Source organism: Hyla sarda, chromosome 5, assembly GCF_029499605.1.
Source record: "Hyla sarda isolate aHylSar1 chromosome 5, aHylSar1.hap1, whole genome shotgun sequence".
Lineage (NCBI taxonomy): Eukaryota > Metazoa > Chordata > Amphibia > Anura > Hylidae > Hyla > Hyla sarda.
In genome coordinates, this window is record NC_079193.1 from 25,451,188 (window position 1) to 25,468,517 (window position 17,330).

Here is a 17,330-nt window from a genome sequence, read left to right on the forward strand (position 1 = left end):
GTTATGGCGCTACAGATCTCCTCTTTCCCTTACGCCCTTAGGGGGAGATTTATCAAAAACTGTGCAGAGGAAGAGTGGTGCAGTTGCCCATGGCAACCAATCAGATTGCTTCTTTCATTTTTAAAGAAACCAGTGAAAAATGAAAGAAGCAATCTGATTGGTTTCTATGAGTAACTGCACCAATCTTCCTCTACACAGGTTTTGATAAATCTCCCCCTTAATGTCACATGTCTCACCTCCAGCTCTTCTTTCTCGTGCTGCTCGTCTCGCTCCGCCCTGGTCTTCTCTTTCTCCAGAGACCACTGTAGCTCTCTCGTCTTCTTTTGTTCATTGGCCAAGGCGTCATTCGCGCTATCCAGCTCCTCTCTTCTCTTCTTGAGTTCAATCCTGATAAGAGCAAAAAATATTTACCATTTAGTATAATAAAAGTTGTGCACTTTAACTCTAGATTCCTTCTATAGAATATGTTCTGACTGTACCCTATGGTTTCCTATTTTACTACCAGAATTATTTATATTTATATATATATATATATATATATATATATATAAAATTATTTAATTTTGTATTTTATATTATCTATTAGTTCTGTTCTCGTAATATAGTTTACTGTCTCTATAGTACACTCCAGACTTTCAATGCTTTATGGGAGTTGTAGTTTTGCAAAAACAGGATCGCCACAGGTTGGAGAACAGTGCTTTAGTATAAAATATAGTATAAAATGACAGTAAACTCGAAAGGTGAAAACATTCACAGCCTGGCAGGACAGCTCCAAGAATGAAGCTTTAACTCCCAGTCGTAGAACTGTCAAAATCTGGAGCCATCTTGTTTAGGCCATCACATACCGTACATAACAAGTATATACCTATTTTTCCATATAAGATTATTTCTCTGCTCTCCCATTGGTTAGCACTCATAATAATAGCTCACCAGGTCTCACAACAAACCATTCCCCTGAGGAAGCAGGAAGTGAAACGTACGTAGGGGTCGGTGTTCTTGGATAGTGTGTGGAGGCTCTTTATACTTGCTGCTGGTGGGCGTTGTCCATTTACTGCACTTATGGTTACTGATACCTATTCTGTTGGGGTAGTGACTATCTTTGTTTATGTGCTGGTTGGTCTTGCGCATATGCAGCATTGAGATACTATATATTGTTCTTTCCTCTTATGCCTCAATAATACTGTGAGTAGATTTTGCAAGTGGTAGCAATTTACCCCTATAATCTCTCTTAGATGAGACCTTCAATCCTGACAATAAAGGTGAAGTAAGGCTAATGTGTTGCTCCCTTGAATGGGACCGTATTGCAGTGCACAGTGAAAGGGATGCAGTGTTACACCAGTGTATTGATGGGGATCCCAGAGGTCAGACATCACCAAACAAACTTAAGATAACCAGTGGTAAAACATCACTTAAAAACTGTGTATACTAAAGGTGTACATAATAAATTTTATTTAGAAACATATCAAAATTTAGGATAGGACAGAAGATAAAAGCTGATCGGTGTAGGTCCACATAGTTGTCCCTGGAATGAATATAGTTCACCACATGCTGCGCTGCCACCGCACCATTAATTCTCTATGAGGCTGCTGAACATTTAAAGGGGTATTTCAGGTTTTTATTTTATTTGACTATACTACAGGGGCTGTAAAGTTAGTGTAGTTCATAATATAGTGTCTGTACCTGTGTGTGACGGTTTTCTCACAATTCTTGTGATTTTTACCCCAATATTTATTTTTACCAGCATACAAAATGACTGTTGTCTCAGATTTTTCCCAGGTTTCAATGCGGCTGAGACCTGACTCACTAGTCAGCTGATGACAGGGAGCCTGTCTGCTTCAATTGGTGGAGGGATCACTTGGTGGGAGAGAGATCAATCTGCAACTAATGCAACAGCTGTAGGCACCCTGATTGAAAACCACAGGTCTTTTGAATGGATGCAGCTCATTTATGTTTCAATGGGTGGGGTGGCTGATGTGTGGGAGGGAGGAAAATGGAATTATTGGATTTGTAGTAAAAAAGAGAAAAGTCAAACAGGAAATACCAGTTCACAAAAAGCTATGCACAGTGTTATGGTAATCTCACAACATAGCCATTTAGCCCCAAGACAAGCGCAGATCCTTCCTAAGCCTGTCCATTATTGTCTGCCAGGTACATACTAAAATCACCTTATGGTGGAGAACCCCTTTAATGTTGAAAACGGTATAGCAGCCCCATAAAAATCAACAGAATGGTGGCCATGCATTTGCTGTGCACTTTGTTCATTGCAAGGACAACTATGTTCTCTGGATCGACAGGGGTCCAAGCAGTGGGACGCCCACCGATCAGCTTGTTATCCCCTATACTATAAATGGGGAATAACAAGCTGAGATGGCAATACCCCTTAAAAGTGGCTTACAAGACTAAAAAAACATGGCTGCCAGACCTGTCCACAAGTTACACGTTATTTCAGCTAAGCTCTATTATCTTTAAAGGACCAGACAGAACCAATAGACAGGTATGGCACTAAAGAGACCAGGAAAAACATTTTATAATATATCCTGTGTACATTATATACATTATAGATTGGTGTAAATGACCAATGGTTTAAGGAAATCAATGTAAATATCTACATCTGGTCTTTCCTCTCAGTTCATGTAAACCCCTGATAGCATATTTCTGATATACAGTCCTCCCTCAACCTACAATATTAATTGGTTCCAGGATGACCATTGTATGCTGAAACCATTGTATGTTGAGAACAGAACTCTATGGAAACCTGGTAATTGGTTCTGAAGCCACCAAAATGTCATCCAAAAATAGGAAAAAGTGAAGATTAAAGAAAATTAAGTAGAAAATTAATATAGATAAAGCAAATCCTTACATATAAAAGTAAGAAAGATCTGCTGGGAGCTGTAATCACTGTCTATGTAGAGGACAGGAGCTTCTTCAGGGTCCTGTACAGAACACACAGTGTCCTAAAAAAGTAGAATGGAGTCGCCCTCACCTGGTGTCCAAAGGAGCAGCTAACCCTGGTACATGTAAAGTATGGTGGCCATGGAGTAGTACAGAACCTGTAGTACCTGCCTGTACTGTAGGGGGCGCTACCAGACAGGAATTCAGTGTAAACGCTTCAGTAATACAGGGGTTTTACCAGTGAATGTCCATTCTGATTGGTCGGTTCTTCCAGCCATTGAAACGTTTCACAGATCTGGACTTTCCATAGCATTGTATGTTGAGTCTGGTTTCAAGTTACAATGGTCCAGGAAAGACCATTGTATGTTGAAACCATTGTATGTTGAGGCCATTGTAAGTTGAGGGATCACTGTACACACATGTATATGTTATGTCAAAGTCTAATGTCCTGATGATTGGGAAGTTCTCTATTCTGCAGCAAACCTGATGATGCCTCATGCTGAAGCCTAAATTGTATCTAATATTGACTAGATCACCTGAGAGACTCGAGCTCTTTAAAGTGCTTGTGCTGCAGCTTGACGGTCGATTCAAGTTCCATCTTGGTTAGTGCAAGTTCATTCTTGATTTCTTCTGACAGGAGCCTCTCGGAGCTCAGCTGGTCCTGCAGCTCGCCGGCGTTGGCTTTCATGCTGTGGAGCTGCAGGTGCATTTCTTGGGGAAGCGAGGACTGATCTTGTAGAAGCGAGGACTGATCTTGTAGAAGTGAGGACTGATCTTGTAGAAGTGAGGACTGATCTTGTGGCAAATATAGACTAGTCCCTGTCCAAAGAAAATCACAAAGTAAGGTGGGGACTCTGTCTGTTAAGCCGTCACATATTGTCATAAAAACGTTACATAGTGTGGTAAAGGAAGCAATAGAAAACAAGGCTGTTGTAATTTTTCTTCCAGAAATAGTGCCACTCTAGTCCAGAGGGTAAGTCTGGTGTTGCACATGTTCCCCTTTAAATTGCTGAAAAGCAATACCCATACAGCAATTCCTAGGACAGGAAAAAAGTGCCCATGTTTTTCTTATCTAAACCCATATGAAATGCATCTCGCTTTCTCAACAACTTTCCATGAATCAATATACAAATTTATTACAAAACTCTATCATCACTTATCAGACTGGATGTCATTTTTAAAGGGGTACTCCGCCCCTAGACATCTTATTCCCTATCCAAGGATGCAGCATCCGGCGTTCGTTTAGAGCCCTGGGTGTGGGCGGTGGGGGTCGTGACGTCATGCCTGCGCCCCCCTCGTGATGACACGCCCCGCCCCCTTAATGCAAGTCTATGGAAGGGGGCGTGGCGGCCGCCACGCCCCCTTCCATAGACTTGCATTAAGGGGGCACGGTATGACGTCACGAGGGGGGGTGCGGGCATGCCATCATAATCACCCACCGCCCGCTCCAAGCGTTTGGAACATAAACTGATCCCTCAGTAAAGCTGGTATTCTGAATTAATCTTGGCCTAATGTGTATAGACTTTACTGAGAGTGAATGATCAGGACAGTTCCATGCAAGAGAAAACACAACACAATTCTTTAAGATTTTATAATGCTTCTTTAGTAATTTCTTAGTATCAAAAAATGACAATAGAAAATATGTCAAAAAAGTTGATAATCACCACATTTTTCATTTATGCTAAATGTTGAGGACAGGACATGGGGAAAAGGAAACTTAAAAGGATATATATTTTTTTAAATCACCGCTTGTAATATTGCTTTGTGAAAAGTTGGAGATACATTTTAAAGGGGTACTCTACCCCTAGATATCCCAGACATCCAGTGCACGGAGAGAATTTTGCTCCGTGACAGATGTCTGGCGAGTTGGGGGGGGGGTGGAGGCTCGTGACGTCATGGTCACGCCTCGCTAGTGACGTCACGCCCATGCCCCCCTAAATTGCAAGTCTATGGTAGGGGGCGTGCCACTCCCCCTCATATAAACTTGCATTGAGGGGGCGTGGACGTGATGTCACGAGCCTTCGATGCTGCACAAGAAGCTCTAAACGGACACCTGGTGCAGCAGGGAGAATGCGGGGGGCCCAGTGGCTTGACCCACACGATCAGAAATCTTATCCCCTTCACTTTGGATAGGGGATAAGATGTCTAGGGGTGGAGTACCCCTTTAAGATCTGCAACATTACCTTCAGTGTGATGCAGTGGATCAATATGACGATCAATTTGCAAACTAGTCAGCTTTGCCCGGAGATCCTGAATCTCAAGTAACAAACTCCGTCTTTCTGCATTCTGTATACAGTCCATGGAGTTAATCTGCTCAATGCCCTGGAAGAGAAAATAAAAACTATAATTAAATCAGTAGACAGTGAGTGACTCCAGATATACAACAGAACTGCATGTATGCCATTCTCATATGCACTTATATAGAATTATTTTGTTTAGATTTTGCCATAAATAGCTATGCAGCGAATACACTTTGGGGGAAATTTACTAAGAATGGCATTTTTCATGCTGGTCTTTAGTACATCCCAGCCAGATTACAACCACACTGGATTTATAAAGAGATACAAGCATCTTGATAATTCCAGGCGCATCTGAAGCTACACCGTGTGGCAAATATACGACAGCCCAGAGGTGGTGTAGATGTCCACTACAATTAAAGGGGTACTCCACTGGCAAGCTATTTTCGCACTGCGGGGGGTCAGCCCCCTCAATGCAATTCAATGGGAGGGGGCTTGACAGGAGTCACGCCCCCTCCCATTGACTTGCATTGAGGGGGCGTGGCCATGACTTTACGAGGGGCGTGGTCGACCCCCACAGCGCGAAAACTGCGTTCGGAACATTTACTTCCGAATGCTGGCCAGTGGAGTACCCCTTTAACATCTACTAGCAGGCATAAATTACAGTAAATTCGGAATGTGGAGAAAGCCTCCATAAATATTCATCCCTCTTCCTCGGCATGTCCGTGAAGGGGGCGGAGTTATTGGCCAAAGAGAACAAGTTGTACTACTGTCAATCTGAAGAAGGGGTAGCTTCACCCGAAACGCGTCATTACTGTATTGCTGTATATCCAATAAAGTTGCTGAACTTTATCACTTCGTGACCTGAGTGAGACATTGCCTACTGGGATCCTGAGCGCCTGCTGCCAAGGTCAATTTTCTCATTCCTTTACCTTTAAAATACATGACCCCAAATGATCTAGAGCTCATATGTGATGCCATTAGTGCGTCTACATCCAGACATGTATAGTCACATCCAGAGCAGTGTGAATCACCTGTTCCTGCAGTCGGTGCTGCATTTGATTGAGCAGGGCCGTGGGGTCACAATTGCCCAGTGTAGACAGCTGAGTATGGTAAGCAGACAGTAGAGCGTCCTGCTCTCTGCAGAAAACTTCCTTTATAGCTCGGAGCAGCTCTCCTCTCCAGTCTGGGGTCCGCTCATGAAAGTCTACCCTTGTGTGAATCTAAAACATAAATAAAACACAGTTGTGGACACTTTCAGACAAATCTATACACTACATTACTTAACATATACGATATCCCAGAGCTGCACTCACTATTCTGCAGGTAAAGTCACCGTGTACATACATTACTTATTCTGTATTACAACCTGTATTACACTCCAGAGCTGTACTCACTATTCTGCTGGTGAGATCACTGTGTACATACATTACTTATCCTGTACTGATCCTGAGATATATCCTGTATTATACTCCAGAGCTGTACTCACTATTCTGCTGGTGAGATCACTGTGTACATACATTACATTACTTATCCTGTACTGATCCTGAGTTATATCCTGTATTACACTCCAGAGCTGTACTCACTATTCTGCTGGTAAGGTCACTGTGTACATACATTACATTACTTATCCTGTACTGATCCTGAGTTATATCCTGTATTACACTCCAGAGCTGTACTCACTATTCTGCTGGTGAGGTCACTGTGTACATACATTACATTACTTATCCTGTACTGATCCTGAATTATATCCTGTATTATACCCCAGAGCTGTACTCACTATTCTGCTGGTGTGATCACTGTGTACATACATTACATTACTTATCCTGTACTGATCCTGAATTATATCCTGTATTATACTCCAGAGCTGTACTCACTATTCTGCTGGTGAGGTCACTGTGTACATACATTACATTACTTATCCTGTACTGATCCTGAGTTTATTGCTGTATTATACTCCAGAGCTGTACTCACTATTCTGCTGGTGAGGTCACTGTGTACATACATTACATTACTTATCCTGTACTGATCCTGAGTTATATCCTGTATTATACCCCAGAGCTGCACTCACTATTCTGCTGGTGAGGTCACTGTGTACATACATTACATTACTTATCCTGTACTGATCCTGAGTTATATCCTGTTTTATACAGTGAGAACTGCTGCATACCAACCTCTGGCTCTTTGTAAAGCTGCATTTTGGCAATCAAATCTTTTAAGGATGCGATGGTCTCTAATAAGGTTTTCCTTTCCTCGCGCCAGGACTGTGTATTCAGAGTAAATGTTTTTTCTTTCTCGGGGCTTGTGGCTTCGGTCAGCGACAACACCTGCATCCCCTCCTGATGGACGGCTCGTAACAAGTCCTATAGTACAGGTATTAAAGCAGGGTTATTCCAGAGTAGTGTTTTCCAACCAGAGTACCTCCAGCTGTTGCAAAACAGCTGGAGGGACTCTGGTTGGGAAACACTGCCATAGAGAGTCACTATGGTTTGGATCAATATTCTTCACCATCACTGCTTGTACCTTGATCTTGCTTGGAATTAATTCTGCGGGGACGTCATCTTCCACTCTCAGTCCTTCTGGGAGTTGGTCAAGGCTCTGAGCGTCATAGGTTCCCTGGCTCCAATCACATTCTGTTACCATTTTCCCCAAAAAAAGAAAAAAAATTGGATTAATTTAATATTTTATATTGGACTACAATGTTTATGTATATATAATATAAGTGTATTTAAATATATATATATATATATATATATATATATATATATATATATATATTTATATGTATTAAAATATATTTGTGTACATATAAGTCTACTAGAAGCATTCGGAGTAATTTATTTTTATTTTTTTGCTTATATAGTGCAGATGAAGCTACTATAAAAGAATAACATAGAGGTTCTTGTGTATGCCTTGTGCTTACCTGTTTTAGTTGATGTGGCAGGCATGAATTTTCATCTATACTGATTCCAATTCTATCACTAGAATGATTTCTTAAAGCTGCCTAAATTGCCCATGAATCCTCTGGCTTTGCAGAGAGAGGAGGGTGGAGTCTCTTCACTGCACCTGGTCATCTAATTAACTGGTTAGACTCCAGCAATGGAAACTTATAAGTGGATTGGTGTCAGTTCACGTTAGTTGCAGTTTTGATGCGTTTTCTTATTCAAAGTGCGTTTTTAGAGAAAAATTGCCACAAAGCGAAAGGTTATTTGACCTATATTCACAACGGAGGTGTTTTATGAAGGTCTTCTGGCTATGATCACATGTTTTACCGCATTTTGGTGGCTTTGTTTTTAAATACGATTTGTGCACTGTATCACTACAGTCTCAGGGGTAGTATATAACTACTAACTATCCAGAGCTTATAGAGAGAGCATCAGCAGTATACAGATAGAGCTGGAGGGAAGATGTATAACTACTATATTATCCTGATCCCATAGTTATAGCAGCAGCAGTACACAGATAGAGCTGGAGGGAAGATGTATAACTACTATATTATCCTGATCCCATAGTGATAGCAGCAGCAGTACACAGATAGAGCTGGAGGGGAGGTGTGTGTAACTACTATATATCCTGATCCCATAGAGATAGCATCAGCAGTACACAGATTGAGCTGGATTGGAGGTGTATAACTAATATATATCCTTATCCAATAAAGACAGCTGCAGCAGTATACAGATAGAGCTGGAGGGGAAGTATATATCGTTATCCAATAAAGACAGCAGCAGCAGTATACAGATAGAGCTTGAGAACTGTATAAATACTATAGATTCTGTTCTCATATAGATACCAGCAGCAGTATACAGATAGAGCTGGAGGTGAGGTGTATAACTACTATATATCCTGCTTAAATAAAGATATCTGCAGCAATATACAGATAGAGCTGAGAAGGAATGAGTCTGTGAACTAGCAGGAACGATCTGATAAGTGATGACATCTTGTAGTTCACAGGAAGTCAGCTGACCCAGAGCTGACCACCTTCTCCAACACATTAAATACTGTAATTTTCTATGGGTCAGGCTGGTGATCACATGACCCAGTTAGAGTAATCGAAATGCATATATGCAGCTGTGTTGGAATAAATCAAATTATAGATTAAAAAAGATAATGATCTCACCACTAGAGGCAGCGTCTGTGAGGTGATATGATGGAGACAGTGCCGCATCTGGAACAACCCCACCCTGCAATAACAAAACATACAATTAGGTTTATATTCAAGAAGAAAATCGATGGAAATGAAGCACAAAAAAAAAGATTTAGCTGATTCTGTTACAATCACTCCTCTGTAGTATAGGAAGGGGTTAAAGAAAGTGTGGCACCCCCTTTGATAGAACTGGTTTTCCTTTGTTGTATGTTAATGTATCTTAAAGGGTACCTCTGATCAAAAAAACTTTTGATATATTATAGATTAATGTATGCAGAATAACTTTACAATTGCATGTTATTAAAAAATATGCTTCTTTCTATTTAGTTTTCCACTTTGAAGAAATGACCACTAGGGGTCTCCCTACCAGTCCTGGCAGCAAGCATTTCAGACTCATGCTGGAGTCCTAAACACTACGAGCTGCCAGTCTGCTTTGTTCACAAAGGAGAACACTCAGAGCTGCCAGCCTGCTTTGTTCACAGCCTGTTTGGCTGTGAACAAAGCAGGCTGGCAGCTCTGAGTGTTTAGGACTCCAGCATGAGTCAGAAATGGTTGCTGCCAGGACTGATCGGGAAAAATACAATAGAAAGAAGCATATTTTTCATTAACATGCTATTGGAAAGTTATTCAACATTCATTAATCTAAAATATATCAAAAGTTTATTTGATGAGAGGTCCCCTTTAAAATCATTGTATAATGAACAGCTCTGTCCGTTTTGACCATTTCCAAGATCTCTGCTTGCTTCCAGTGAACAGAAACATTTACTGTTTATATTCAGTAGAAAAATAAAAACCCTGTGCACAGTTGTATTAGATATAGTGATGGGGCACCATGGCTGGTAGTATAATGGACACTGTAGCAGGTATAGTGATGGGGCATCATGACTGGTAGTATAATGGACACTGTAGAAGGTATAGTGATGGGGCACCATGGCTGGGAGTATAATGGACACTGTAGAAGGTATAGTGATGGGACACCATGGCTGGTAGTATAATGGACACTGTAGAAGGTATAGTGATGGGGCACCATGGCTGGTAGTATAATGGACACTGTAGCAGGTATAGTGATGGGGCACCATGGCTGGTAGTATAATGGACACTGTAGAAGGTATAGTGATGGGGCACCATGACTGGTAGTATAATGGACACTGTAGAAGGTATAGTGATGGGGCACCATGGCTGGGAGTATAATGGACACTGTAGAAGGTATAGTGATGGGGCACCATGGCTGGTAGTATAATGGACACTGTAGAAGGTATAGTGATGGGGCACCATGGCTGGGAGTATAATGGACACTGTAGAAGGTATAGTGATGGGGCACCATGGCTGGGAGTGTAATGGATACTGTAGCAGGTATAGTGATGGGGCACCATGGCTGGTAGTATAATGGACACTGTAGCAGGTATAGTGATGGGGCATCATGGCTGGTAGTATAATGGACACTGTAGCAGGTATAGTGATGGGGCACCATGGCTGGTAGTATAATGGACACTGTAGCAGGTATAGTGATGGGGCATCATGGCTGGTAGTATAATGGACACTGTAGCAGGTATATAGTGATGGGGCACCATGGCTGGTAGTATAATGGACACTGTAGCAGGTATATAGTGATGGGGCACCATGGCTGGTAGTATAATGGACACTGTAGCAGATATAGTGATGGGGCACCATGGCTGGTAGTATAATGGACACTGTAGCAGGTATAGTGATGGGGCACCATGGCTGGTAGTATAATGGACACTGTAGCAGGTATATAGTGATGGGGCACCATGGCTGGTAGTATAATGGACACTGTAGCAGGTATAGTGATGGGGCATCATGGCTGGTAGTATAATGGACACTGTAGCAGATATAGTGATGGGGCACCATGGCTGGTAGTATAATGGACACTGTAGCAGGTATAGTGATTGGGCACCATGGCTGGTAGTATAATGGACACTGTAGCAGGTATATAGTGATGGGGCACCATGGCTGGTAGTATAATGGACACTGTAGCAGGTATAGTGATGGGGCATCATGGCTGGCAGTATAATGGACACTATAGCAGGCATAGTGATGGGGCACCATGGCTGGTAGTATAATGGACACTGTAGCAGGTATAGTGATGGTGCACCATGGCTTGGAGTATAATGGACACTGTAGCAGGTATATAGTGATGGGGCACCATGGCTGGTAGTATAATGGACACTGTAACAGGTATAGTGATGGGGCACCATGGCTTGGAGTATAATGGACACTGTAGCAGGTATATAGTGATGGGGCACCATGGCTGGGAGTATAATAGACACTGTAGCAGGTATAGTGATGGGGCATCATGGCTGGGAGTATAATGGACACTGTAGCAGGTATAGTGATTGGGCACCATGGCTGGTAGTATAATGGACACTGTAGCAGGTATAGTGATGGGGCACCATGACTGGTAGTATAATGGACACTGTAGCAGGTATAGTGATGGGGCACCATGGCTGGCAGTATAATGGACACTGTATTAGATATAGTGATGGGGCACCATGGCTGGGAGTATAATGGACACTGTAGCAGGTATAGTGATGGGGCACCATGGCTGGCAGTATAATGGACACTGTATTAGATATAGTGATGGGGCACCATGGCTGGGAGTATAATGGACACTGTAACAGGTATAGTGATGGGGCATCATGGCTGGTAGTATAATGGACACTGTAGCAGGTATAGTGATGGTGCACCATGGCTTGGAGTATAATGGACACTGTAGCAGGTATATAGTGATGGGGCACCATGGCTGGTAGTATAATGGACACTGTAACAGGTATAGTGATGGGGCACCATGGCTTGGAGTATAATGGACACTGTAGCAGGTATATAGTGATGGGGCACCATGGCTGGGAGTATAATAGACACTGTAGCAGGTATAGTGATGGGGCATCATGGCTGGGAGTATAATGGACACTGTAGCAGGTATAGTGATTGGGCACCATGGCTGGTAGTATAATGGACACTGTAGCAGGTATAGTGATGGGGCACCATGACTGGTAGTATAATGGACACTGTAGCAGGTATAGTGATGGGGCACCATGGCTGGCAGTATAATGGACACTGTATTAGATATAGTGATGGGGCACCATGGCTGGGAGTATAATGGACACTGTAGCAGGTATAGTGATGGGGCACCATGGCTGGCAGTATAATGGACACTGTATTAGATATAGTGATGGGGCACCATGGCTGGGAGTATAATGGACACTGTATTAGATATAGTGATGGGGCACCATGGCTGGGAGTATAATGGACACTGTAACAGGTATAGTGATGGGGCATCATGGCTGGTAGTATAATGGACACTGTAGCAGGTATAGTGATGGGGCACCATGGCTGGCAGTATAATGGACACTGTATTAGATATAGTGATGGGGCACCATGGCTGGGAGTATAATGGACACTGTAGCAGGTATAGTGATGGGGCATCATGGCTGGGAGTATAATGGACACTGTAGAAGGTATAGTGATGGGGCACCATGGCTGGTAGTATAATGGACACTGTAGAAGATATAGTGATGGGGCATCATGGCTGGTAGTATAATGGACACTGTAGCAGGTATAGTGATGGGGCATCATGGCTGGTAGTATAATGGACACTGTAGCAGGTATAGTGATGGGGCACCATGGCTGGTAGTATAATGGACACTGTAGCAGGTATAGTGATGGGGCACCATGGCTGGTAGTATAATGGACACTGTAGCAGTTATAGTGATGGGGCACCATGGCTGGTAGTATAATGGACACTGTAGCAGGTATAGTGATGGGGCACCATGGCTGGTAGTATAATGGACACTGTAGCAGGCATAGTGATGGGGCATCATGGCTGGTAGTATAATGGACATTGTAGCAGGTATAGTGATGGGGCACCATGACTGGTAGTATAATGGACACTGTAGAAGGTATAGTGATGGGGCACCATGGCTGGTAGTATAATGGACACTGTAGCAGGTATAGTGATGGGGCACCATGGCTGGCAGTATAATGGACACTGTAGCAGGTATAGTGATGGGGCACCATGGCTGGTGGTATAATGGACACTGTAGAAGGTATAGTGATGGGGCACCATGGCTGGTAGTATAATGGACACTGTAGAAGGTATAGTGATGGGGCACCATGGCTGGTAGTATGATAAGCACTGCAGCTGGTAATGTGTTATTCCAGCTTTCATACATTATAATTCCATATAAAATAAAATGTACGGTTAACCCTCTATCTTCCGCTTTCTTCTTTTCTAAGGTTTTGGAGCATCCTATAGCCCATAAAATACAATAGCTGCCTCCCCACTACTATCTGCACATTCAGTCAGTATATCACAAATATCACAGAACAGAATCTTTATTCTCTACTTCAGTGTTTCCCAACCAGGGTGCCTCCAGATGTTGCAAAACTACAACTCCCAGCAGGCCCGGACAGCCGAAGGCTGTCCGGGCCTGCTGGGAGTTGTAGTTTTGCAACACCTGGAGGCACCCTGGTTGGGAAACACTGGTCTACTTACTGAAGATTTCAAGGCCTCGATCACAGCTTTCAGAGCGTCACATTCATTGGTCAGAGCCTGCACCACGGTGTACTGCTCCCTCCGCAGGGCGTCTGCCTCACCGATGTGTCTGGCCTCCATGTCCAGGATTTCGGCCGCGTGCAGCTCCTGCATCTGGCTGATCTTATCCGTGTAGCGCTCCATTAATTCGGCCACTTCCTCAGAGGTGTTGCCCAGGCGGGCGCTCTCCAGCTCTTTCTGAACGCCAATGTTCTTGTGATGGACTCGCACTGTCTGGTTGCTGGTGTTCACACTCGGGACCACGTCGGTCTGTGATGATGAGGACGTTGACCTCTCCCTGCCGCTCCATCCTGGGCTTCTCGCCCCATCTGTGAAGTCTACACCCGACATGGTTTGTCGTTGCTCCTCTTCTTGAAGTTCCTTCTTCATGTAGGACGCCAGCTTCTCCTCCGCATGAGCGAGACATCTCCTCACGTCCAGAAGATCTTCTTCCAGATGTGCCAAGTTGGATTCTTTGACCTGTAGGTGGTTTGTGAGAAATACATTTAAAGGGAACTGAGGAGCTACATGACGTGGAGGCAGCCATGTTGTAGGCTGGCCTCATAATCATTGTAATACAAAGTATAAATTGGAAAAATCTTTAAAGGGGACATGGCACCTGTTTTATTGTGCCTAAACCGCGGGCAGCATGAAACAGGTGTAAGAACCATGCATCCCATCTATTCTGCCCAATTCAATATTGTGAATACTATGAAAAGTCCCTGGCTCTATCTTATATGAAGTATAGCCTTACACCTATCAATATCTTATATGAAGGATAGCCTTATGCCTATCCCTATGTTATATGAAGGATAGCCTTATGCCTATCCCTATCTTATATGAAGGATAGCCTTACACCTATCAATATCTTATATGAAGGATAGCCTTACACCTATCAATATCTTATATGAAGGATAGCCTTATGCCTATCCCTATGTTATATGAAGGATAGCCTTACACCTATCAATATCTTATATGAAGCATAGCCTTATGCCTATCCCTATGTTATATGAAGGATAGCCTTATGCCTATCCCTATCTTATATGAAGGATAGCCTTATGCCTATCACTACATTATATGAAGGATAGCCTTATGTATATTCCTATCTTATATGAAGTATAGCCTTATGCCTATCCCTATCATATATAAGGGATAGCCGTATGCCTATCCCTATCTTATATGAAGGATAGCCTTATGCCTATCCCTATCTTACATGAAGAATAGCCTTATGTCTATCCCTATCTTATATGAAGGATAGCCTTATGTCTATCTATATATTATATGAAGGATAGCCTTATGTCTATCTATATATTATATGAAGGATAGCCTTATGTCTATCCCTATCTTATATAAAGGATAGCTTTTTACGTATCTCTATCTTATATGAAGAATAGCCTTATGCCTATCCCTATCTTATAGGAAGGATAGCCTTATACCTATCCCTATCTTATATGAAGGATAGCATTATGTCTATCCCTATCTTATATGAAGGATACCCTTATGCCTATCCCTATCTTATATGAAGGATAGCATTATGCCTATTTCTATTTTATAGGAAGGATAGCCTTATGCCTATCCCTAACTGTAGCTAAATTGCATTTATCAAACAGCGTCCAATGTAGACACAGGGCTAAATGCTGTAAAGCAACTTAAACAAGGCCACATGGCAATATGCCAGTACTAGTAAAGACTTCCCAATTTATAGTACAATAGTTAAAGGGTAGCTCCCACCATTCTATTTATTTTTTTTTGCTAGCCCTTTCCCGCACTCCCCCCCCCCCCCCCCCCGCTACGACACTAGCCCGTTCCCTCCTCCCGTCCCGCATACCCCGTTCCCTCATTACAGTTACAGTTACTGCAGAGTCCGGCAGCGGGCGTGCAGGGACATCGGCGGCAACGAGGCGGCGGCGATGTGCGGGAGGAGTGGCCTCCCAGCCAGTGGCCGGGGAGCCAATGCGCTCGCTCCCGCTTGTCTGATTGACAGGCAGGGAGCGAGTGCAGCCTAACTGAAAAAGGACTGATTGCCACTCCAAAATCAGTCCTTTTTCAGTAGCCGGTTTTTAAATGTAAATTAAACCCTTTTAATGGAAAAAAAAATAATAAAAGTATATTAGAGATATGTTGTAGTACATAAGTACTACAACATATCAAAAAATAAAGTTGGTGACAGTGCCCATTTAAAGGGGTACTCCAGTGGAAAACTTTTTTTTTTTAAATCAACTGGTGCCAGAAAGTTAAAACAGATTTGTAAATTACTTCTATTAAAAATCTTAATCCTTCCAGTACTTATTAGCTGCTGAATACTACAGAGGAAATTCTTTTCTTTTTGGAACACAGAGCTGTCTGCTGACATCACGAGCACAGTGCTCTCTGCTGACATCTCTGTTCATTTTAGGAACTGTCCAGAGGAGCATATGTTTGCTATGGGGATTTTCTCCTACTCTGGACAGTTCTTAAAATGGACAGAGATGTCAGCAGAGAGCACTGTGGTCATGATGTCAGCAGAGAGCTCTGTGTTGCAAAAAGAAAAGAATTTCCTCTGTAGTATTCAGCAGCTAATAAGTACTGGAAGGATTAAGATTTTTAATAGAAGGAATTTACAAATCTGTTTAACTTTCTGGCACCAGTTGCTTTAAAAAAATAAAAAAGTTTACCACAGGAGTACCCCTTTAAAAATTGATTGATTCTACAGTTGAAATTGCATAGTGCAGCAAATGCTACAAACGAAGACATAATTCCATAAGAGGTGGGTATTGGGGCTGTAGAGTTGTACCGTGGCCCTGGTGCCAAGTGAGGCCCATCGGTCATTCTGTAATGGCACATGATAGCTGGTGGCACAGGTACACGTTTTGCATTGATGCCCAGGAAGCTTCAAGTAAGGGCTATCTATGATGCTTAGGATTATACAGCAGCTCCTGTTTCCCCTTCAGCACCAATATTTCAGGTTATGACCTGAGAAAGGGCAAGTTCCCTCGAAACGTCACAACGTGCTAACTCCTTGTGGTGTTAAGACAGTCCTTTATGGGACTATGCATGGACTTGAGCACTTATGGATGATGTAGGTTTTTTTTTTTATACATACTTGTAATGGTGAAGGATTAACATATGGGTTCACACGTATAGGATCTGCTGCATGTTATGCTGAATATTTTCTGCAGCTGATTTTGCTACCCATTGAAGTCAATGGGTAGCCCGAGAAGCAGCAGAAAATATGCAAAAGATCCTGTACATGTGAACATACCCTCAAAGGAGTATTCCAGTTAAAAACATTTTTTTTTATGAACTGACCCCAGAAAGTTGAAAATTTTGGTAAATTACTTCAATGAAAAAAATCGTAATCCTTCCAGTACTTATCAGCTATTGAAGTTGAGTTGTTCTTTTCTGTTTGACAACAGTGCTCTCTGCTGAAACCTCTGTCTGTCTCAGGAACTGTCCAGACTAGCATAGCAAACCATAGCAAACTTACTCTGCTCTGGACAGTCCCTGAGACAGACTGGAAAGAACA

General features: G+C 42.6%; 1 protein-coding gene across 4 annotated transcripts in view; it reads right to left on the bottom strand.

Moving 5' to 3' along the window:
- Positions 1 to 17,330, bottom strand: part of AKAP9 (A-kinase anchoring protein 9) — a 330,692-nt gene that overhangs the window by 15,024 nt on the left and 298,338 nt on the right. For all 4 annotated transcript variants that reach the window (XM_056519035.1, XM_056519033.1, XM_056519032.1 and 1 more), the window contains 8 exons: positions 13,787 to 14,305; positions 9,247 to 9,310; positions 7,653 to 7,762; positions 7,304 to 7,492; positions 6,164 to 6,352; positions 5,076 to 5,214; positions 3,429 to 3,711; positions 237 to 387 (listed from right to left, as the gene is read on the bottom strand). In XM_056519035.1, the coding sequence (XP_056375010.1) occupies positions 237 to 387; positions 3,429 to 3,711; positions 5,076 to 5,214; positions 6,164 to 6,352; positions 7,304 to 7,492; positions 7,653 to 7,762; positions 9,247 to 9,310; positions 13,787 to 14,305 (1,644 nt within the window). The remainder of the gene's footprint in view (positions 1 to 236; positions 388 to 3,428; positions 3,712 to 5,075; positions 5,215 to 6,163; positions 6,353 to 7,303; positions 7,493 to 7,652; positions 7,763 to 9,246; positions 9,311 to 13,786; positions 14,306 to 17,330) is intronic.